Below are 24,612 nucleotides of genomic sequence, written 5' to 3' on the forward strand. Positions count from 1 at the left end.
TTTTTAATGGAAAGAGAGAAGTTTCTAAGATTCATTAAGATAAGGGATGATGACTATGTGTAGATAGAATTAGTAGGATGAAAACCATGTACCATCTAGGAAAGTAATGATCTACCTGTAACACTGAGATGAGGCTTCAGAGCCTCCCAGTCTACAATTCAAGGTCAATATGATTACTAACCCAGGGACAATAAACGATTTTCCATAGATTATTAAATAATTACATTTATTAGTTATTTTGAACCCAATAACATGAGAAAAATTCTAATTTTCTTCTCAGGTCCAGGAATAGTGAGAATTGGAGCAGGAATCAATGGCAACAGCAGGTACACAGGTTTAATGCAGGATGTAAGGCTTTATGAGAGAAAACTGACACAAGCAGAGATCTATGAACTCCATGCAACTCCTGCAAAGAGTGATGTACACCCTGTCTCTGGGTATTTGGAGTATCAGCAAGGAGAAACCAATAAATCATTCATTGTGTCTGCAAAGGATGACAAAGAGGAAGAAGGAGAGGAGTTATTCATCCTAAAGCTCATTTCTGTGTGTGGTGGAGCTCGAATTTCAGAAGAAAACACAACAGCAAGATTAAGGATACAGAAAAGTGATAATGCTAATGGTTTATTTGGCTTCACTGGAGCATGTATTCCTGAGGTAAGATGCTCATAAGGAAAGGTACAGGAGACATTTTAGACACAATCAAACTAATGGCAAGGCTAACTAACCTTTGAAGGGCCTTGATTCTACCTTTTCTAGTTTTTGTAGTCAAGCAAAGTTTTCTAGAATTTGGAATTATGTAAGTTCTGTTTATACAACCTCAGTCACTCTAGCATTTCCAATATTACTTTTTTTAAATCCCCCCAAAATTATTTTTATTAAGAAAATTTATTTTATTACATAAACTGAAGACTAAGGCTTAAAATTTCCTAGAACAAGAATTTTTTTCCTCTATTTCCATAATTTCTGAGATTGTAACCTGATGCCATCTTGGATAGTGTTAATTTTCTTCTTAGTATCTGGTACAGGTCTGTGTTTTTGGATTCAGGATGAGAATAATGTTGATATCACAAGGATGGTTTGGCTGTTAACAAGTATAGCTTCACCTGAGTCAAAGACTTTTCTGTGTCATATGCTCAGCTAGTGAGGAGCTTCACAAAAAGATGGGAAGGAGCATGTCCAGGACAGGTGACCTGAACTGGCCAAAAGAACATTCCATGTTACAGAATGTCATGTCCAGTGTATAAATTGGGGGAGTTACCTGGAATGCAGTTGGTCATTGTTTGAAAATGGGCTGGGTATTGGTCAGCAAGTCGTGAGCGATTGTGCTGTGCAGCTATTTTTTCTCCTGGGTTCTGTTCAAGTCTCTTCCTCCCTTAAATTAAATCATCATCATTTTCATCTTCATATTTGATATTAATTCACCTAATACTGACTGGAAGTTACTATTTTTAAACATTAAATTTCCTATGGAGGTGACCACCATATATATAGTATATAAACTTGAATCTTTTTTTTTGAGGGGATTGAAATAATTGTAATTATTTTTTAGTTTTTAAATCATTATGAGGTAGAAAGACATGATACCCATTTCAATTATTATTAGATTATTTTTGAAAAAAATTCATAATGCTTTCCAGTTTGGGAGCTCTTATGACCTGTTAAGTGCATCCTTTCTATCCGAAGTCCTTACGTGTTTGAAGGCAACCATCTTGCCTGACTGATGAGAGTTTTCGGTTTGGTTCAGTTTACTGTCCAGGTGCCTACCATCTGCTACCATAATGGATTTCTTCAGTTTCCAATGCCACTGATAATTCTGTGATGTCACAGATCAGCAATCAACCATGAAGCAAAATTAAAAATTTATGGGCCATGTTAATTTTTTTACCTTTATCTTATAGCATTGTTTGTCAGTAGTTTAATTTCCTTATGTATCTGTCTGTTAAGCAGCTTAAGGCACAGTATCTGCACTGTGCTATACAGCAGCTCTGAAATTTATCTAATGATTAAGATAGCTTTAGTCATTCTGATAGCTTTCAACTAAAATTGTTTTCTATTTTAGTTTGATGATCATAAATTTTTAATGCATTTCGCCAGTATCAATACCTGATTTGTTCCAAATGTGTGAAATTGTTGCTGCTAAGGGCATGTTCTTTGTGAAGACAGAATTGCAAAGAGTACTGTAACACAAAAAAATTCTTCAGTATAGAATCATAATAGTATCGTTTAATTAATATATACCTATTTTTTTCCATAGTGTTTTTAGTCAGGGAAAGGAGGAATCCAAATCTTTCTTTAAATTAAAATGAAAATAATTGACATTAATATAAAACAGTATAGTCTTTTGCTTTTGATATACACATTTCAAACATTGGTTCTATTTTTGTGTCCAAAAGAATCAACAGGGTACAGTTACTGGCTGACCTCAGGGAGATGCTAGAAGCTATTGCAATTTCCATTAGGATTGTTCTGACCACCATCAACATCAGTTTCAGCTTCCTATCACTCCAAAAATGCTGAAAGTAACATGACAACAATGAAGAACTGCTGAACATTTAAATAGGATTAGAGAATTCAACCTGTTACATTTATTCCTTTGATTTACTTTGATAATAACAAATATGTCCATGTCTTGCTTTCTTCCAGGCTGCTGATGAGGGTTCCACTATATCCTGTGTCGTGGAGCGAACAAGGGGTGCCCTAGACTATGTGTATATAAATTACATTATCTCACAGGTTGATTCCAGGGGCATTAATTACTCCCTTAGCGATTTTTCTAACAACAGTGGCACTATCACATTCCTTCCTTGGCAGAGATCAGAGGTAAACCCTACCTTCCTATTAACTATTCATCCTGTCCTTTGCAAACCTGCTGGAAAACACCTTCTGAGGATGCTTGACTGGTTTTCATGCTAAAGAGGCTTCTTCACATGGCTTTTATTACATTTTGCAGGGGTTTTTTCATCTTGACATTTAACGAGTGGAAGGATAGACACTTATATATCTGTGTGCATCTCACGTCAGGCATTATTGTGCATATATGAATGCTTAAATGCAAATAATTTCATATAAGATGTTTACATATATGTGTATATTAGATATATGTATACCTGTATTTATACTTCAAGTATTGGTAGTCCTGGGCTTGAATAGTGGATCCAGAGACTTCTGAAATTGGAATATGATCAGGTTTTGATCTGAGGTGTTGAGATCAGTTTTATCTCCACAACAATTAAATAGACAGCAAATTCACTGCTGTAATCAAACATCTTGCAACTGTTAGCCACATTCTGTCTCTTTTGAATAATCTATTTCTGTGAATTTGACCCCAGCCCACAGCATGGGAATTTCACATTTCTTTGAAAAAGAGGTGTGGTACTACAATACTGTAGGAAGTTCATAAGTGTTTTTTATTAGTGTTTGTTAAACAGAAAGAGTGGATTGGTAGTAGAAAATACTGTATTTAATTCTGCTTCTGTCATTCTGTTGAAGTCAGTAGGGACTGAGTGAAACCTACTGACATAATTTGAAAAGATCCCAGTTACTCATTTAGAGCTGTGGATTTAGTCCCAGTTAAACAGTGTAACTGATTACAGCTTGGAAAAACTTGTGATTTTGGAAAATAATATGCTCCTGGCAGTTTATTCGGCTTTAATTCTCTACTGAAATGTATTACAGCATTACATACAGTCATTTAAAGTTAAATTTGCCAAGCTTTTCCAGTCTGGCAGCATGGATGAGGCTTGACTTTATAAAGTGGTAGAAAAGACTCGGTGAACCCTCTTGCTCCATTGCTATGTGGTCCAATATATAGTCTATCTACAGGAAACCTAATGGTCATGGCCCTAAGAGACAGACGGGGAGCAGTTGCTCATCAGGTGAAAAATCTTAAGAGAATTTCCATTGACATTTTTAAACTACTCATTCTCATGGCTCTACATCAGCTTCCTAAATTTTTTCTCCTATATATTTGTCAAATCTTATCACATAAGATAAGAAAATATATTCCAACTTCCTAAAGTATATAGGAAGTTGGAATTGTCTGAGATTAATATTATAGTTTATGCAGAGCAGATTATGTTACATGGTAGCATGATCTGTAACCTCAAGTGTCAGGTGGCATTAAAAGCTCACTTCACTTGCTCTCTAAATTAGATTAATTGCTGTAAAGTCTCTGACCGCTTGGTAAAGATGTTTTTGGAATTAGTATTCTAACCTTATTATCATAAGGTTAAATAATTTGGAGGGAAATAATGTTCTCTACATTTCTTTCTGAACTCAGAGGAGATATAGCTGATTGACTGAAACGTAATTGTTTAAAAGGGTCATAAAACTCTTAAGGGATGTATGTTGCATACTTTGATTTCTCCATTATTTGGTCCTTCTCTAGGTCTTAAATTTGCATGTTATTGATGATGACATTCCGGAGCTAAATGAATATTTCCGTGTGACATTAGTCTCTGCAGTGTCTGGAGATGGAAAACTAGGTTCAACTCCTACCAGTGGAGCAAGTATAGATCCAGAAAAGGAAACTACTGATATCAGCATTAAAGCCAGTGACCACCCATATGGTAACAATGTTGAAGATGATGCAGTCTTATTGCAGATTTATGTATACTTCTAGTTCAAGAGGTAAAAAATTTGCCTGGGCTAGATAGATGAGGAAGCAATGTCAAGTATTACACTTTATCTAACTTGAGATTAATTCATAATTTTTATACAAGAATGAAAGTCAAATTACTCTTGAGAATACTACAAAAAAGGAATTAAATCTGCTTGGACCAAACATGGGATCATCCCCATTTGCAAGAAGACCACATTGGATGTTGTTGATTTTATGGTAATTTTTGTGAAATGAGAATTTGTAACAGAGGGAGACATTTAAGCATGCCTATTATTATACCAATAAGTACCCAATATTATGACATTTGCGTTCTTTTGGGAAGCATTGAATTCATTCTTGTGAAAGGGTTTTATAAGACTAACATGAATATCAGTGAGAGAGAATGGTACATAGTACATTCCTGGAAATCACACAATTGAGTCCTAAAGTCATCTTAATATGCTTAAAATTTCAAAAACATTAAATATAGATATTATAAATATTTCTGTTTAATTTTTTATAATTTGAATTTTATAAGAGAAGTCATGTAAATAATAATTTTTGTCTTTCAGGTCTACTGCAGTTCTCAGTGGGGCCACCACCTCAGCCCGACGATGAAATGATTCTGCCAGCCTCTTCTGTGCCCCATATCACTGTTAAAGAAGAAGTTGGACACATCAGATTATTGGTAGTTCGTGCACAAGGGCTTCTTGGAACAGTTCTTATGGAATACAGGACAGTGCCACTTTCAGCTTTCAGTCCTAAAGATTACCAGGTATGGCCTTTACCAAGCTGTGTAATTATTTTAGGATTTAATTAAAGCTATTTGTCCTGGAAATAGCCATCAGTTTGAATATTTTAGCTCTGCTGTGATTCTTTTCACAGAAGCTGTTTTTTTATGGTGTTGTGGTAGATGCATAATACTATACAAATATAACCCACTGTGTGCATTTTGCCTCCTTTCTGTGCAGCATGTTGTGTTTCCTAAGAAAAGCCCCTGGGTTTGATTTTGATATCCTTAAGAAAACTGTCAGTGCAGCAAGGATGGATATTTCCTATTGTTTCTAAGTATATCAGACTTTATATGACCATACAAGTGCATATGCAGGTGAAGATTATGTTTGTACTTACTAGGATTTGTAAACATTTAACAAAATATCTTATAAGTATCTGTTTTCTTGTCTGACTGCTATTTGTACAGAAAAATGTAGATAAACGAAGATGCTTATAATTCAGTGAATTTAGATTGCTATTTCTTATAACAAAGACTCAGCAGATTTTTTAAAGTTAAGGTGAAGAAAAATAGATGTTTTGACAAAGAGAAAAAGAATTGAGGTTGTATTTCTTTTTTCATTTGGATGAAAACATTAAACTTGAACAAAACTGTGAAGACCTGTCATATTTCAGGCTGTTTGGGGCTCAATGGAATTTCAGCCTGGAGAAAGATACAAGTACATTACTGTTAACATCACTGACAATTCTATTCCTGAACTAGAAAAAACTTTTAAAGTGGAGCTGTTGAACCCAGAGGGAGGAGGTAAGGCACATATATCAACTCACTAGTCATATTTTTGTGGTCTTTATTTATCTCTTAAAATCTAACCTTGTGAACTATTTCCATGTTATTTCTAAAGACACACCCTCCAGAAAGCAGCAATTCTTTTTAGGAAAAAAACTATCCTTTAGATGTTTTGTTGATCACTGCTGTAAACAATCAGATCTCAAAGAAAGTATATCACATTCAAAGGCGATTGCTGCTTTTTAAATTACATAATTTCATAGTTGATAGAAGGAAATAAAGTGATGTAAAAAAATTTCTTTTTTTTTCCCAAGTTTTCAGTATTTAAGGTTTAACCAAAGGTGTGCTTTTTATCTACCATTTAAATGAAATTGCAATAAACAGGCTCACAGCTTATTCAAATGGATTATAGCATTAGAAAATTGTGGTTTTTGAGATGCCAGGGGAGTTTAGCTGAGTTAGAGAAATAGCAAGAAGCTAGTGTAAATCCTGCTGTGAGACGTTAGTCTTGCAACCTTTGGCAGGCATCTGTGCTCCTGCCATGTAAAATCAATTTTGCTTTACAGAATTTATTTCCATTGCAAAAAGTTTTTAAGGGAGATTCCTCCTGGTTGGAGGAAAAGAAGTAATTCAAAATATTGAGAACCATGAAGTGCCTTTTTAACAGATATTTTTCTAAGCAACTCAGAATTGCAAGTGTGATGCCTTCTGGAAAGTTAGATCATATTAACATGAATGTCTGTGCTGTAATGTGACATGATGGTGTTATGCTAGGATTCTTTTGATAGAAGTTTGAGTTTTCATGCCTGTGGAATTTTTGGTCAAGTAGTTGTTTCAGTTAAACAAACTTTTCTCTTCCACTTTTTTTGGTTAGAAAACTTACAGCTAACTTCGGTAATTTACTAGATGCAGATACCTCCTCAGAATAATCTTTTGGAGCTTTCCAACACCACTGCAAGCACAAAACTTAGAATAAAGCCTCCATCGGTTAAGCTGCCAAATTTTTTCAAACTTCTGGCACAAGTTTTTGATTTGTGAGAAAATATTAGAGTAAGACCATTTCACAGGGTCTAGCCATTTCTTCCCTTTCCTCCCTGCCCCATCTCTAATTTCTCCATTAGGATTGAGAAAGAGGGAACACAGAAAGAAAGGTAAAAAAATAGATAAAGTTGTATGTGTTTTCTTTCCTTCTGACTTCCTTTTATGATTCCAACACAATAAATTAAAAAAGAGGTAGCATATTCAATATTTTGTCTGGCTTTTAGGAGAACTTCATTTTGAAAATTGACATTTCCTAGAATACACCTCTGTCTTTTGTGTTATCCAGAAATGTTTAAATTACTTTCTGCTTTCCCTTTATTTATAAATGTATATATGTGTATATATCTGTATGTCTGTCATCTTAAAGTTGCTGAGCTCTTTAGAAATGATGGAAGTGGTAGTGGTGATGGAAACATGGATTTCTTCCTTTCAACTGTCTCTCAACATGGTAAGCTTTTATGATTAATCCTATATTTATAAGTGTAATATCTGTCATAAATTATTATGCTTGATACAACTTTCTTTACATGCAGTTAGAGATTATTAATTTAGATTTAACATAAAGTTTTCTAAAAAAATTCCATTTTTACTTAGGTGTAATTTCATTAGCAGTCAGTGTTTAATCTAAAGCTGAGTACAACAGGCTCTTGTATAATCAAAACTATATTGTTGTAAAACACCTTATAGCAATTTAAAAATTAAAGCTTACAACATTACCTTTGTCTGAGAATTGTCAAATTTTCCTGGGAGAAAAAAGCAAATGTACTTTTATAATTGAAGGCAATTTTAAAACGACCCGATTGTATACTTTGATAGTGTATGATATAATCTGTGTATAATTTACCCTTCATGTCAAAAATACTCTTAAAGAAAAGTACGTTGTGTTAGATTTTTAATGAAATAATTTGCTTTATTCATTTTTTCTCGTTCATTTCTTCATGCTTTTACTTATTCATGTTTCTATTTATGTCATGATATGGAGGAAACAATGATAATTAATATTGATATAAAAATACCAAATGAAGAAATAACAAAGAATATATGGGAAAACCCTAGGCATATAGGACTTCAAATGAAATCCTGAAAAATATAAAAATGTTATATGAGCACCTATATGCCAATAGAGTAATATTTTTTCTTTCGTTATTTCTTTTCTTTTTTTTTATTTTTTATTTTTTAAATTTTTTTCTTTTTTTCTTTTTTTTGGGTTTTCCCCCTTTTTTCTTTTTTTTCCTTTTTTTTTTCTTTTCTTTTTCTTTTTTTTTTCTTTCTTTTTTGTTGGTTTTTTTTGACATTCTGTTTCCTTTTTACTTGTTTCCAGGAATGGTTTCCTTAAATTGCAGACTCTTTTTTTCTCTCTGAGCAGTAAGCTATGTCACCCAAGACAATATCTTTAGAAGTAGGATTTACTTGAATTGGTGGGGTTTTTTGGTTATTTTTTTGGTTATACTTTTCATCATTCCAGCTTATGTCAGGATGAGATCTGCGTTCATCTTGTCTTTCCTCTTATACTGCGGTTTACAGTATAACTCCTCACTGTCCTAAATACTGCTCCATTTTCATTCATTAAACCTGTAATTTTATTTTGGTTCCTCCCTTAAAATAGTGCTTTTTTTTGTTGCATAGTTCCATAGAAGGACTGAGAGGACTGCCTTACTGAAAGTCAGCTCCTTTTACATACAGGGAGTTATCATGCATTTTAAAAAGAAAAAACACAAAGATAAACAGCACAGATACTTCATACTCTCTTTTGTATTTTTTGTAGCCTGTTTCTTCAGCTGCTTTCTTTCATGTAAGAAAACTTGAGAGATAAAAATAACCCTTTTTGGAACTCTCATTTAACAGCTAGCTTGGGAATTGCATCCCACATCCTTGTAACTATTGAGGCTTCTGATGATGCTCATGGTGTGTTTGAGTTCAGTGCTGCATCCATTTCAGTGAATGCAACTGAGCCTGAAGATGGAGATAGCAATGTTGTGCTGCAGGTTAGAAAGCTTTGAGTCTCATATTGCTGCATTATACTCTTCTGTCTGTTTTTACTGGTGTTCTCTGATGTTTTGTCATTAGTCTATGGGTTTTAGAACAACTTTGTCATGAATATTTGTTTTTCCAGTCATGCAGTGTTTGTTAATGTATATTATTCAGCTTTAAACTAAAATAATAATAATATCCAAAAACTTAAAATCTTCTACTTATTTAGAATCAGGGGACTACTGTCTTAAAATAAGTGTTGATAATACAAGTTCTGCGGAGCTAAGATAACAAAACTTACATGTTTTAAAAACACAGATATATCTTTAATTCATCATGTTATTGTCTTTGCCTAATTGCATTTCACACTTCTATGTTTCTTTCTCATAGAACAAAAATGTGCACATCTTTATATGTTTTTCTTAGGTTGTGAGAAGTCACGGGACCTTATCTCAGGTGACATTGCATTGGATCATAATCTGCGATCTCACCAACGACCTGATCTCTACAAATGGGAATGTAACATTTGATGTTGGCCAAGTGAGAGCAAATATTACATTACAGGTTTCTCCTGATGATGTTCCTGAATTGGATAAGATGTTTTCAGTCTTGATCATCAATGTATCCCTTGGTCGTCTTGGATATCATACTAATGCAACATTAACTATTTTAGCAAATGATGATCCATATGGTGTCTTCATCTTTTCTGAACAAAACAGACCAATAAAAATTGAGGAAGAAACAAGAAATGTCTCTCTGACAGTTGTAAGATGCAGTGGTCTCCTTGGTACAGTAATGGTGAAATACAGAACTATTGGTGATGAAGAAAAGTTGCCCTTTCTTCCACCTGATGTCGTCAGAGCAAGAGAGGGAAAAGACTATATACCTGTTACAGGTTATGTGATCTTTGCAACCAGTGAAAGTGAGGCCACAATATCCTTGCCTGTTTTGGATGATGATGATCCTGAGAGATCAGAATCTGTTTTTGTGGAGCTAAGCAGTGTTGTTTTGATCAAGAAAGTTCAGGACCGGCCAAGTAAGTATCTTACATAAAACCTACAATTTAACTATGAAGGTTGGTATTTATATATAAAAGGAGAAACTGCAGCAAGACAAATGAACTCTTTACTTCTGCCAAGCTCTGTATAGTTAAGATAGCTCTTAGTTACCTGGCTTGTGCCTGTTGACTTTTATTTCCTTTGGCACACTATTTTATTGGAAAAGCATGAGTATTTCTTTATCCCTTTTGCATTGTCTTATGCAAAGTGCCTCAGGCCAAATGTGTTACGATATTTGTTTGTACACTAATATCTGCTTATTTAGCATTGTTTCTGGAAGTTCAGTAGTAGGAAATAATGCTAGCAATAAAGCTAGTTTTTTCAATTAAACTACAAAAAAGTCTTATTAAAAAAAGTGATGTAGGATTAGTGATGTGCTGCTTTCTTAGTGTTGACATTTTTTACTTAATTTCTCATTCAGATAAATTCAGATCATTACAGCCTGATTTGTGCTTCAGAGATTCTTGGCATGTCTAATTGCTGCCCTTGCTCACAGGGTACCATCAAATATAATTCCACTTGGAGTTGAAATCTTACTTATATTTGATCATATCAAAAGTAAAACTGAAATTATTGTGAACTGTATTGATCTTATTATTAGTCTTATGGATAAACAAACAAACAAATAAATAAATAAATTCACAGTACTTCATCTTTTCAAAAAAATTATGGCTTGTATACTCCACAGTATAGTAGAATAATGTTCAGATTTTCTGCCAGAACCTAATTTCAACACACCTATTTTGATGTGGTTTGTAGTTATGCTTTGTCCAATTGCAAAAAAGATAATTTTCAGGAAAACTAGAGACAGCTAAACTTACATGTGTGCCTACGAACTCTATAGATGTGAATAGTAAGCATTTCAGGTACTACTCACTAAGTTTTCTTTATATTTCAGTTATAAATTCTCCTCGACTTGGTTTAGTGGGTGAGACAATAGCTCATGTGATTATCAATGCCAATGATGATGCTTTTGGAACACTTCAGCTTTCAGCTTCGGCTGTGCGAGTTGCTGAAAACTATGTTGGACCAATCATTAACGTGACCAGAACCGGGGGAATATTTTCAGATGTTTCTGTGAAATTTAAAGCTATGCCAATAACTGCCACAGCTGGTAAGAAAGCAGAATAGTAGAATTTTGCAGCCTTTGTTAAAGCTGAAACAAGTGTGTAATGAATGCTCTGTTATGTAACAAGTATGAAGTATAAAGTAGTAAGGCGTTGACTGTGCTTAGCAAATATGAATCTAAGACCTAGGGGAAAGTTTATGCATTATCACTGGAGAACCTAAAAGTAAAATGAGGGAAGGAATTGGGCTGTTTGTTTACTTAGTTTGTTTGTTTAGCACATCACCACTTAAACACCCCTCTGGCCTCCACCCCCCAAAATGCTATAGTAGTATATGTAAAAATAGTGTAGTCCTGTGTACATATTTAAACCCATCATGAATTGCTTAGTTGAGCTTATTGGAGAGGAAGTGAGAGCTGGGGACTTAGCTGTAAAACAAATATGGAAAAATATATCAAAACCCAAAGAGACTTTTACTTCTGAAAATGGAATGTAAACTTCTCCAGTTGGTCTCTGCTATAGAGAAGGTACATAAAGAAAGGAGAAAAATTATGAAGTCTCTAGGATTACTTAGAGAGTTATAAATTGAGTGCGCTGTATTTCAGCTATGTGCAAACTGATTAGGTGATTGATACATGATCTGAGAACTTTTAATTTAATTTTTATGTAACAGAGTGTTACAAATGTGTAGCGAGATTTATGTCAGAGTATGCTTTCAATTAGTTTCTGAAGCAGAGCTGTGATCTAGTGTATCACAGGTGTTCCTTTAGACAGTTGAGACAAGGTTGCCTAAAATGAAGTCGACACATAAAAGGTGCCCTTTACTGAAAACTGCTTTGACAAGGTGCTTCTGTTTCACTTTTACCTCTTGGAAAGCAGGACAGCAATTTTAAATCAAAGATAGAAACATCTTGGTAGTGTGACCTTGTAAACAGTAGACAATAATGGACCTTTCGTAACTACCTCTTGGTCTAACAGTTCAAACTCTCTCTCTCTTTTGGTCAGCCAAGTTTTATTTTGATCCATCCAGACATCTAAAAGGCAACAGGACATAAACAAACAAACAAACAAACAAACAAATAAGAGTTTTGGGGTCTAATTATAAAGTAAAAGACTCCATAAAAACACAGAGAAATGCATGTATAAACAAAGAGAAAATGGGTATTAATGTTCACCACACTGCACCATAAAGCATTAATATTATCTGTGTTTTATTTTTGGGGGGTTTTTCATCTACAAATCTAGGTGAGGACTACAGTGTAGCTTCATCAGATGTTGTCTTACTAGAAGGGGAAACAAGTAAATCTGTGCCAATTTATATAATCAATGATATCAATCCTGAACTTGAGGAGTCATTTTATGTTCAGCTGCTGAACCAAACAACAGGAGGAGCCTTGCTTGGAAATTTGACAAGGGCAGTCATAACTATTGAGGCTTCTGATGACCCATTTGGATCCTTTGGTAAAGGAGTACATATTTTCTTTCTTTCATTAACATTTTTCCTGGGGGTTTGGGGGGGGAGCTGCAACTTGGCTGCTGAATAAAAACATTCAGAAGTTGAAATGTGGGTATAGAGAGTAAAGAAAAAGCTAAGATGAACTGAATTAAAACCCGTAATAAAGGAGGCTTTGGAGACTGAAAACATGAAATAATGGGGCTTTAATATAACAGAAGGATTGAGCCTTTTGGAGGCTCTGATTGTTGGCACCAAGCAGTAAAACAAGAGGCAACAGGCAGAAACTGATGCCCAGGAAGTTCACCTGAACATGAGGAAGACCTTTTTTACTGTGCAGGTAATGGTGCACTGGAACAGGTTGTCCAGAGAGGTTGTGGAATGTCCTTTAATGGAAACATCTAAGAACTGTCTGGACATGTTCCTGTGCCGTGTGCTCTGGGCTGACCCTGGTTGAGCAGGGAGCTTGAATTGGATAATCTACAGTGGTCCCTTCCAACATGACCCATTCTTTCTACTTAATATATTCCATGTTAAATAGTTATGATTTATTTCTTCAATAAGTGACATGAAATCTGGTGAAGAGTTTCTTTGCTGGGAATAATTATGAAATTATATTCTAAGACCTTAGAAATAGTTCATGTTTGGCCTCAAACGATAGGTGTATTGGATAGACTTTTTGGATGAGGGCTTAATTTTCAAGCTAATTTTCTCTGCAGATGAAAATATGAGTATTGAAAGTCTGCTTTTAGGTTTGAAAATGTGAGTATTAAAAGTCTGCTTTTAGGTTTAAGCATGATTAAAAGGGGTTTACCTATGCAAGTAAATGCAAGCAAGTAAAAGAAAACTCTGTACTTCAGAAACTAATATATTTACTTTTAATTTTGTTGTTAATGCACTACATCTCCCTGTGGTGTATGTCAGTTTTTCAGAATACTGAATTCACTGTGGAGGAGCCTGAATTTGGATCAGTAACCATAAATCTGCCAATAATCCGCAATGCTGGGACACTGGGCAACGTTACTGTTCAGTGGGCTGCTACCATTAATGGGCATCCTGCTGATGATGACTTGCAAGTTGCCCTGGGTAATATTACTTTTGCCCCTGGGGAAGCCATTCAGATGTTGCTGTTGGAAATCCTGGCTGATGATGTTCCAGAAGTAGAAGAAGTAAGTAGAGCAGTTATGTCTCTCTTGAACAGTGTGAGAGTTTTAACTTGTATAAGAAATGTGTGCAGATCAAAGCAAGAAATGTTATGACAGGAAGCTGCAACAAGTTCAGATTTTATTTTGCTTGTGATTATTTTTAGAAATGGCAAAAATTATTTAGCTGCATTATTTGTTCTTCTTCTTTTTCTTTTTGAGATTGTCCATATTGAATTAACTCAGGCCTCCAACGGTGGTGCTATCGGGTTAGATGGCATGGCAAATATTGTTATACCTGCCAATGATAATCCTTATGGAACAGTTTTCTTTCATCAATACTCATATCAAATTCAGGAGCCACTAGAGAGAAATTTGCTTGCAAATATATCAGTCAGGAGAAGGTCTGTATAATATTGGCGGATTTTGAATCTCTTTTTGTTGTTGTTGTTTTTGTTTTTGTTTGGTTTGGTTTTTGGTTGATTATTTTTTTCAATAATTTAAAATGTCACACCCTTTTACAGGTATTTACATCAATTTTCTTTTTTTCATATACATCATGTACATTCATATGCATCAGCTTTTTTCATATATATTGATTTAGAACTAGATGTCTGCTTGTTAGAAATGTATATGAAGTACAAATGTAGTAAATGTGTAGTGTAAACCCAGAGTACACTATATTCTTGAAGTTTTATTTTCCCTGGTAAATTGATAAGCCATTTAAAGATGCAAACCAGCCTGTTCATGTGATGTGAACTGGAGGACAAAATGTATCAAATGTTGTGTGATGGAAGACAAAAAGAAAAGCAGAACAGATTTTGCATGTGAAATATGGTATCCAGAGGACACCTCAGAGGAACAATAACAATGCTAAATCACAAAGGCTTTTTCTTCTTTGATGGTCCTAGGAAGACTAAGTTAACTCCTAGAAACAGATGTTTGCAAACATGCATACTTAATAGACTGCTACCCAAGCTATAAACAACCAAACTTGCTCTCCAAAAAATCCAGCTACTTGGTTATTCTGGTACTAGCTTCAAGGGAAGTCACTTTATTTAGCTATTTGTAACTTTTCAGCAATTCAGAAGGCATTAGTTGATTTTGTTAATTTTTATTCTTAACCCAGTAACATACCGAATATTAGACATGCTTCACCAGCTAACATAACATTTTTATTTTAATGTCTTTTAGTGGGGGAAGGTTTGGTCACCTGCAAATATTTTACAGCACTTCAGAGACTGACATTGTAGCTCTTGCCATTGAGCAAGGTGAGGATATACTGGCCTATTACAAGCCTCCTGTACAAGGAATTCCTGACCAGCCATCCAAGACCAGAGTGAATGTGTCAGCAGCAAGCAACCCACTGTATGCCTGTGCAACTCAGTGCCTAAAAGAACAAGCATGTTCAGCCTTTACATTTTCCAGTGACTCTGAGATTCCTCTCTGCCTCTGGCTGACAACAGAGATTGGGCCATTAACTAACATGTCAGGATTATGGACCTACAGGAAAAACATCAGCAGTACATCCATTCTGTTTAGCACACAAGCCATTGCTGGCAGTGATTACGAATCTATCACAGGACAGTGGGCCATCATGCAGGAAGGGGAAGAGTTTGCAAATCTCACAGTTACCATACTCCCTGATAGCCTGCCAGAGCTGGATGAAAAATTCACTGTATCCCTGTTGAAAGTTGAACTATTTAACATCTCAGCCAGCTTAAAAAATCAACCAACTATTGGACAGCCAAATACTTCCACAGTTACTATAATGATGAATGGGGATGCCTTTGGACTATTTAAGATCTATAGTGTAAGTCCCAATGCAACAGAGAAAGGTCTATATATTGAAGTGGAAGAGTGTCCTCAGGCCAGTGTTCAGCTCATGATAGACAGGACAGAAGGCAGCCTGGGACAGGTGGCAGTGGAATGGCGTGTTGTTGGTGGAACTGCTACCCCAAACTTGGATTTTGTGGGTGTTGGTGAGATTCTGGTGTTTGCTGAAGGTAAGGCTAGGTTTAGCATTAACTTCTCTTGTCTAAAACTAAAGAAAACACAAAACCAACACACACATAAAGGCCACAAAGGCTAAAAAAAAAGGGGGGGATGAAAAGTATAAATATTTTAAGTATTTTTAAAGAAATATTGCAGTGTGCATTATAAAGACAACATTTTTACTAAATAAATAACGAATTATATTGCTGAAATAGGTGTTGTATCAAAGATAATGAAAATGAGAAGCAGACCTAATTGGTCTTTTGTTCTTATCTTCTCAATACAGTACTAATTTTTAATGATATATCTTTTTTAGATTCTGAGATTGTATTGATTTCATAACATAACAGGATAGTTTCAAAATTTGCCAATAAGAAATGTCTATGTCAGGCATTATTTAAGCACTGTGAATATGACGGATGTATTTTGTATTTTCATAGTCTGAGATAATTGAGCAATTGTTTTGAAAACAATTTATGGGAGTGTAGTTTATTCCAGTGTTCATTTGGTTTGCTATATAATCTGAACTTAAATGAAGAGTTGCCAGGAGTGATTTGGAAACTGACATGTAATTATATTAGTGTTTATAAGTTTACTAAATCTATTTTCAAAATACTTTGAAGGGCAATGTAACAAAAAATATATGTATGGGGTAAACTGATAATTACTATAGGTTAGTCACATACAATGACCAATAGGATTCTGTTGCAAATCGTAATGTATTATAGAGACTGGTAATTGATTGTGTTTGCTGCTTACATTGTCATTCTTTGATATTCCAGAAGACATGTAATTTATACAATGACAGCCTACTTTAATGCATTTCCTGGTCCAGTAAATATATAGTCAAATTTCATGTACATATGTCTGTATGTGACATCAGAAAAAGGTATTCACTTGGTAATTCTTTTTACAATAATTAATTCCCCTTTTCTAACCAAAATTTGAAAGCCAGAGAACTTATAAAGTTAATAAGAATTCTAGGCATTCAGAAATTATGCTGACATTGTTAATTTCTATAGAGTATATTTAATAATTTTTAAATTACATTTCCTAATATAACATTTCATTAGTAATTGAATAAATTTTCATAATGACATTCTATATCTTCTAGACAGGTAAATAAGTAAAGAGTCTTCATGCCTTTTTTTATATTAGTTATTTTTTTACTACTAGAGTAGATGATTGCATCATTTTAAAGGTGATTTTCATGTGAACATACAAGTATGTATATGTTGTTCTACTTTTAGGTGAAACAAAAAAGATGATTACACTGACCATTTTAGATGATCCAGAACCAGAGGATAATGAAAGCATCATAATCAACCTGGTTCATACTGAAGGAGGGAGTAGGATTCTGCCCAGTTTCAACACTGTCACAGTGGTTATCCTGGCAAGTGACAATGTGGCAGGAATTATCAGCTTCCAGACAGCTGGAAGGTCTGTTATTGGTCATGAAGGTGGGTTCTGTGTGTTGACCACACTCAGTCTGATTAACATCAGCTTCCATTTTTGTGCTTTCTTTTGGTAACCATTCAGTGATTGTATCACTGTTCAGAGAATGCCAGCAAACAGAGAATAACCACATACTTAGCATGCAATTCTTTGGATTTTTAATTCTCGCAAACATAGCACTTAAATGAAATCTATGGAAAAGATGAATAGACCATTTCCAAACCCATATTTCATCATTTGTTCTTTCCCTTCCTTTTTCTGAAGATAATGCCTTGCTTCTATTGGCATTGCATTTCTAAGCTCCTTGTAGCATTTCTCATTCACTTATACCATATTCCAGAACTATATATAAACCCCCATCATACAGACCAATTGCTAATCTTAAGCAAATATTATCTATCATTGACTTAAAATTATTTTTCAATTATCTAGAAAATATTCCCACAGAAATAAAATAGGAAAAAATCTTCCATCTTTCTAAATTTTCTTTTCATATTTTTTATAGCAGCTCATTTTAGGAGTATGACAGTCTTGATGTCATCACTCAGTCATGACTTTTGACACTAATAACAGTTGGATGTCTAGTATCTAGCAGTGTTTTAAGAGAACAGGTTTCATGTTTTACCTAGAGTTGGTACAGTTCTTCATAGGACAGTAATAATACAAATGGTGACTGCTCTTGTTAGCCAAGATATTAGCTGGAATATCAGTGTATTGCAATCTCAAATTTTTCTGATGTGTAAACTGATGGGTAGAGAAAACTAACAGAAATTTTCTGTCCAAGAATGTATGCACTGAATTTTTTGTTGGAAGAAACAGTGTATCTCAAAAGGACATGGTCTGTTTTTTTCAGATAATGAAAGGACACCATAAGCTCTTGGGTTTTGTTTAGATACAGTTTGTGTTAATTCTATTGTGCCGTTTCCATCTTTTATTACTCCACATTAGTGGTTCTGATCTGCCTGACAAGCCAGCTGCATTCTGGCAGTCTAAGAACAGCTGTTAATAAGCCCAAGGAATTAATTCAAAGCATCTCATTCCCCAAGGTTATGAAGATGTTATACACTTTCCACTGGTTAAATATTAGTCATAGCATGCTGAAGCTGAAAGCTTTTATCTGGAGCTGAAATAGTCTACTATGTATAGTGTGTATATAGTGCTATAACTGATTCCAATTCCTTCAGCTTGTGAAAAACAATGCAGTGCACTGCATTATAGCAGAAAAAACAGCCAAACTAATTCACTTTGATTAAAAAAAGGAATGAGCTAAGGCCTTCATATGATTTCAGTGTTTTTACTTCATTTTCATTATCAAGTTTTTTCTTATGAAGACAAACATCAACATAAATCCAAATAGTGTTATCTTTTATATTTATTATGTTATTGAACAGTTTCTGTTAAGCAACTCAGTCTTTTTTCAGGCTATTTATATTATTTATCCCTGTGGGGAGGAAAGATTTGAAAAACTGAAGATTGGTGAAGAAACAAAAATAAGTTCATTTTAGAATTATTTTTACTTGAAGAACAGCCCTTCAGATGGGAGATGTTAGAAGATACTCAGTGTGAGAAAATTCAGGTGTTTGTGTTCACTCTGGATTGTTGGCTGTCAACCAAAAAGAAATTGATTTTTCTCACAGAAGATAACAGGATGTTGTTAAAGTCTTAAAAGCCTTTCCCATATACTTGGACCTCTCTGTAAGCATGGAAGGGAGTTAAGAGGGGTAGTGAACCACAGCCTGGTGAAGGATTTGTGCATTGTCCAGGCCTTTTGATATGTAACACAGTGCTCAGGCCTGGGCACTTTTTGCCCTGCTAGTATGGAATAAGTTTAGCAGTATTGGTGTCTCTCTTTAAAAAGTTATCTAATGGAATAAATCCTTTCTTCACACTTCAGCAGTGGATTATGGCTGTCTTGGTGTTACCTGCATATATTCAGTTCTCCCAGTCACCATGTTGAGGGCAGGGGCAGTATTTTAGTACAGGCAGAATGGGCAACAGTTGTGTGGCTATGACTGAATTGGATGAAAACACACTGCAATAGCTTGAAATAAGGAACAAGAGGAGAATTGATTAGGTCCCCTTCTCCTTGATAAAGGCAGAAATCTAAGGAGAGATTTAAAATGGTAAAATATTAAAAAAAACCAAAAACAAAATCCATAAGACAAAATAGGGAAATTAATTTCAATCTTCAGAGATCGACTTGTATTTTTGTTAGTATTTCTTACTGGATAGGAATAACAAGGATTTTGGTAAAGCTGGCTGAGCTTTACATGAGTCAGTAGCTGAGTACTGGAGAGTCTTTAATTGAGATTAATTGTACTTCAGGTTTCTTCTTGGTGCTTGGATTACAGTGTATCAGGGTTCTGTATCTTGAAGTATTTTACAGTCTTCAGTGAAAGTTAGTTGTATTACATAATGTTGCATTGAAATAACCTTTGTATATATTGTATATTCTGTGATGATACTTAAGTAATTATTTTCTGTCAAATATTTATTTTTTTGCAATGAATGTGCAAAATTCTCAAATAGGATAAACAGATATCAGGGCAGTGTTAAATGATATGAAAAATTAGCCTTAGGGAATCCGGTAAACTGTCAGTCTGTCTGACTGTAGAAGCAGAATTCTTGTGACATCAATAAATTTTGAATTCCTTTGTTCTCTTAGAACTAGTGTTAGGCAACTTAAAAAAAGGATTAAATTAAGTTTGAAATAATGAGACTGATAACATACTAATGCTACTTATTGGAAAATTGGTGTATAAAATTTTTCTTTTATTTCTTTGCAATTTTATTTTTCAGTTTCTTAAGGTCTTTTGAAGATTCTTATTTATATCTATCTCATTCATAGCCAATATATTGGCATCTCTCAATATTTCCTTACCAAACAGAGAACATGTCCAGAAAGTGATCAGGTTTTTTTCTGCCTGTTTTAGATATACAATACTGTCCTGCAGTATAATAATTTGGTGTTCTTTGAGTTACACGGTCAGTGAGAGTAGCTGTGTTGCTCAATTCTGTATGCCGTGGACTAAGAACATAACCTAACACCCTATCTTCTCTTTCCCTTTCACAGATGTATCTCAGAGTTTCTCAATAGGGTAGCTTTTAAGCGTGTACATAGCACAAACTAAAAGATGGAATTATACCAAGTTTTGCAACAGCAAAAAAAATTGAAGTCAATTTATAGCAATACTAAGAAAGTAATTTTCAGTCAATTGAGGATGGACCTAAGCTTACATGATTATTTCCAAGCCCATCAATATTATAAATTTCTGTGTATTTCATGTCCTTGAAAACTAATTCCACGCTTACGTACTGGCAAACTTCCATTCTGTGAACTGGGAAAATCCTCTAATGGAAATATATTGCATATTGCATAATTTTAGTGATGTTACCTGCTGATCAATTTCATATTAATATAATATGTAATTTTACATGCACATATTTAAAATATTTAATTTTATGCTAAATATTTATTTTGTATAAATGTATATAGATATTTCATACTTTATAATAATATAAAGTTTCTTAATTTTTTAAAACTTTTTGAAGAGTTCACTGTTTAAGTGACCATTTGCTTAAATATTGTAAATGTGGAAAAAATACCATAATTACTTCTTACAGAAGCATATTTTCATTTGATACTTATTATCTCTGAAATTATAATTAATTATTAAAAATAAATTGTTAATTAGCAAACATTGAAGTTTTGCGTCTAAACACTGTCCTTTTAAAATTATGATTTTTTTTTCTGGGTGTTTTCTAACATCCAGAAACTGATAAAATTTGAAAATTCAAACTCACATAAATGGAACTTCCAGGTAACTGCAAGCATTTTTACACATGCACTATTTGAAATCACAAGACATTGCAGATGTTAGGAACATATCTATTCCTTGCCAGTTAACTGCTGTAGAAAACTGTGTTAAAGCTGTGTGTAGAGCATTTATTCCGTGTGTAGTTCACAAACAGATGTGCATGTTTGTGATAGCAGTTATGCATATGTACCCGTTTCCTTTATATTTTGACAGTTCTTTCCGAGAATGAGCTAAATTCATAAAAACCCACGAGGTAAGAGTTCAGATTTGTGAGGGTTTTGTTTCAATATTTTAAAAAAAGGTAGTACATAACTACTGGGAAGCTCACTATTAAAAATATTAAGGTTTTACATAAAAAATACTTTAACTGTGATTCTTTATTTGTTTTGTTTTGTTTTCATTTTAATAATTGAATTGTAGAAGAAGAAATCCCAAAATACTGCATTTTGTCCTTTGTTCCTAGGAGAAAAACTGCAATTCCATGTTGTAAGAACTGCCCCAGGACTGGGAAATGTTACTGTTGAGTGGAAGATAGTTGGACATAACATACAACAAAATTTTGAGTACTTTTCTGGAATTCTCTTTTTTCCTGAGGTAAGTCCATAAGAAAATCTAATGGCTACAAAGAGAATATTGTAATTTGAAGTGAGCTGACAAAACAAGTAGGCTTTTAAAGCAGTCTTCCTTGTTTTGATATGATTAAACAGCAGGGAGTTTATAGTTTTCAGTATTTAACTTGACATTTCTTAAAGGTATTGCTCAAAATACATATACTCTGTACACTAATGACCAATCAGTTTATCAATAATGTTCATAGGGAATATTGAATACAACATTGCATGTCCACTTGCTGGATGACCATATCCCAGAAGAAAAAGAAGAATACCGGATCATCCTATACAACATCAAAACAGAAGGTATTGCAGAACTACAGACTGCTCTATCTGCTATATCTAAAATTGCCATTTAGTAGTGTAATAATTTTGTGTGTATGAAACCATTTTGGAAGTGTAGGACTATGAATATTGAAAATGTTGTAAACTATGCAAAATTTGTTAACGTTTTATTGAAACAGAATTGATGCTTTAGGTATACATATGATACAGGTGTCATGAAATAAATGGGTATTTTTTATCTTTTTAAACAATCTTCAATCTGTCTCTCTGATCTGTCTCTGAACTAGAGGAGGTTAGAATATTTTACTCTTTCATTGAAATTCTAATGATAAAAGAAGCATGAAACCACATCCCTTCAGAAATATCCTTTGTTAAACTGGAATTAGTGTCTAAACACCAAACTAACTTGACATAGTTTGTGTTGCTGATAGGTGCCTTGCCAACTTACCTTAATATTTTGTTTACTCTTGTAATCCTTCAGGATAAGTATAAAATCATACAGTTATTCATCAAGGCAGCACTTGTAGTAATTTCTTGGTAGAATGATTGAGAAATTGAATATAATTTCAACTTACTGAATGAATTATAATGGAACTTAGGAATTATAATGAATTCCTAAAAACACTTTTCTCTTTCCTTTTACAACAGAAGTAGTTTAGGGAAGTCTATATTTAGCACTGTCTCTTCAGATTTTCTCATTTCTTAATACAATCTTGAACTTTATACTTTTTACGTATACAATTTTTGTTATGATTGAATGTTCCTGTGCTTATTAAAGAATGTAATTACATATACATTTCACACAATCCATAAAATTCAGTGAGCATATAATATGTTTGGTTTGATTTCATTTGCAGTGTTACTGACTGTCATTTGTACATAAAAATAGCAGTAGTGTAAGACAAAACTTGATTTACCTAACACAATTAACTGTAGTCCATTGATTCTTTTGCAGGTGTTTCCCCTTCTGGTGCTGCTATTTTGGATAGTCAAGGATATGAAGCTGTTCTGACAGTAGAAGCTAGTGATGAACCACATGGAGTACTGAATTTTGCTTCTCCATCCAGGGTAGTTTTACTTCCAGAGGAAAACAAAACAGTTCAACTTTTTATTAACAGAGAATTTGGATCTCTAGGTTTGTATAACACCTCCAAGAGAAATTGAACTTTGTTTTCAAAATCATTAGACAAATGAAAGCCATGAGAGAGGGACTATAAATTCTGTATAACCTTGGATACAATTAATATTTTCAGAACTTCTAGGCTCCTTACTGCAGGCTTGAAAACTAAGTTTTAGTTAAAACTGGAGCCATAAACTTTAATTCCACAACAAGAGATCTGGGAGCTATGACATAGCTAGCTGGCTGTTAGGGTTGTACTTTTGTGTCCAACAAATCTGTCTTGTATTGTCTGTCCAGAAGAAATAAAAAAAAAAAAAAACATGAGAAAAGGAGCTTGTGTGGAATTATCATTCCCAAGACATCCCCTCTATAAACTTCCAGAATCTGACAGTTTAGGAATATCCCACAGAAAAAGTTGCACTGATGCCTCTGAATTCAGTTTATGCCTCTCCTAAGATTTCTGGGTTTTTTTTAATTCAATTTTTATTTTAAAATCAAATTAACTAGTACTAATTACAATAATGCAATGTGTGCCGAAATTTTTTTGTGTTTTTTTCCTGAGTATTTTGATTTCCATTGAGAGATAGCATACATAATCATTTTCTATTAACATTTTTAGTCTATATTTAGACTTCTGTTAAAATCTCTGATATTTTTTTTCTCTCTGTTTTGAGGTGAACAGTTGAAACAAACATTCAACATCCGGGCACACTGCAGATTTGTATAGAGGAATTTAAATGTCATTTCTTTGTTTTCCCATGTCTTTTTTAATGTCAATCAGTATGTAAATTACCTTTCAAATGCTACTTAGGAAAATATTAATATATTCTAAGTTTACATTGTAAATGTAAAATCTCTCTATTGAACTCCATCTTTATTTATTAAAATGAAGATTGTTTTATACCTTATTTTTTATTTCATACAGATTAAGTTTGAATTTCATTTGTCATTTTATGTCCAAGATCACTCTCTTTAAATTTGCATTTTGACTTACTATGGCAGATTCATGAGATGTGGCTTTGTAATAATAATAAAAAAAAGTCTAGCTTTCCCTCTAGTAAAATTTATCAATGTGTCCTGTAATTTTTATTCTCTATAAACATCTATGTCAGTCTATCTGGGAAGGAAACTAAATTTAGAACTCTTCTTAGAGCCTTTCTTAGACATCAGTCGTTCCTGAAACACTCTACTTCCCTTGACACCAAACCTGGTATTAATAATACATTAGATGTCCCAGGTATGTAATGTAATATTTGCAGTTCACAGCACCTCAAATTTATGAATACATTGGGTCCTAATGCTTTCTGAGTCCTGTGATCCTGGACAAATTATTAAAGGCTGGAATGAAAGAAATAAGTCCCATTGGTTTCAGATTAGTGTTTTAATCCTCTGGTTTGTAGTTAGGCTTTCCATTTTTTCAGTGAGCATTTGGTATCTTTTCTTTGTCTATTCTAGTGAACATTACATAAGAATTTTT

At 33.9% G+C, this 24,612-nt stretch overlaps 1 protein-coding gene across 14 annotated transcripts in view; it reads left to right on the top strand.

The window, feature by feature from the left end:
* Positions 1–24,612, top strand: part of ADGRV1 (adhesion G protein-coupled receptor V1) — a 245,452-nt gene that overhangs the window by 46,786 nt on the left and 174,054 nt on the right. For all 14 annotated transcript variants that reach the window (XR_005255429.1, XM_038125098.1, XM_038125089.1 and 11 more), the window contains 17 exons: positions 281–654; positions 2,644–2,820; positions 4,388–4,568; positions 5,173–5,375; positions 6,008–6,137; positions 7,528–7,608; positions 9,006–9,145; positions 9,558–10,167; positions 11,088–11,303; positions 12,502–12,717; positions 13,634–13,878; positions 14,074–14,255; positions 15,046–15,857; positions 17,097–17,306; positions 21,583–21,713; positions 21,937–22,036; positions 22,971–23,150. Coding sequence is in view for 13 of the 14 variants with exons in the window: in XM_038125098.1 (XP_037981026.1) it covers positions 281–654; positions 2,644–2,820; positions 4,388–4,568; positions 5,173–5,375; positions 6,008–6,137; positions 7,528–7,608; positions 9,006–9,145; positions 9,558–10,167; positions 11,088–11,303; positions 12,502–12,717; positions 13,634–13,878; positions 14,074–14,255; positions 15,046–15,857; positions 17,097–17,306; positions 21,583–21,713; positions 21,937–22,036; positions 22,971–23,150 (4,188 nt within the window). In the remaining variant the exon portion in view is untranslated. The remainder of the gene's footprint in view (positions 1–280; positions 655–2,643; positions 2,821–4,387; positions 4,569–5,172; positions 5,376–6,007; positions 6,138–7,527; positions 7,609–9,005; positions 9,146–9,557; positions 10,168–11,087; positions 11,304–12,501; positions 12,718–13,633; positions 13,879–14,073; positions 14,256–15,045; positions 15,858–17,096; positions 17,307–21,582; positions 21,714–21,936; positions 22,037–22,970; positions 23,151–24,612) is intronic.

Source organism: Motacilla alba, chromosome Z (genome assembly GCF_015832195.1).
Source record: "Motacilla alba alba isolate MOTALB_02 chromosome Z, Motacilla_alba_V1.0_pri, whole genome shotgun sequence".
In the NCBI taxonomy this organism is placed as follows: Eukaryota; Metazoa; Chordata; class Aves; order Passeriformes; family Motacillidae; genus Motacilla; species Motacilla alba.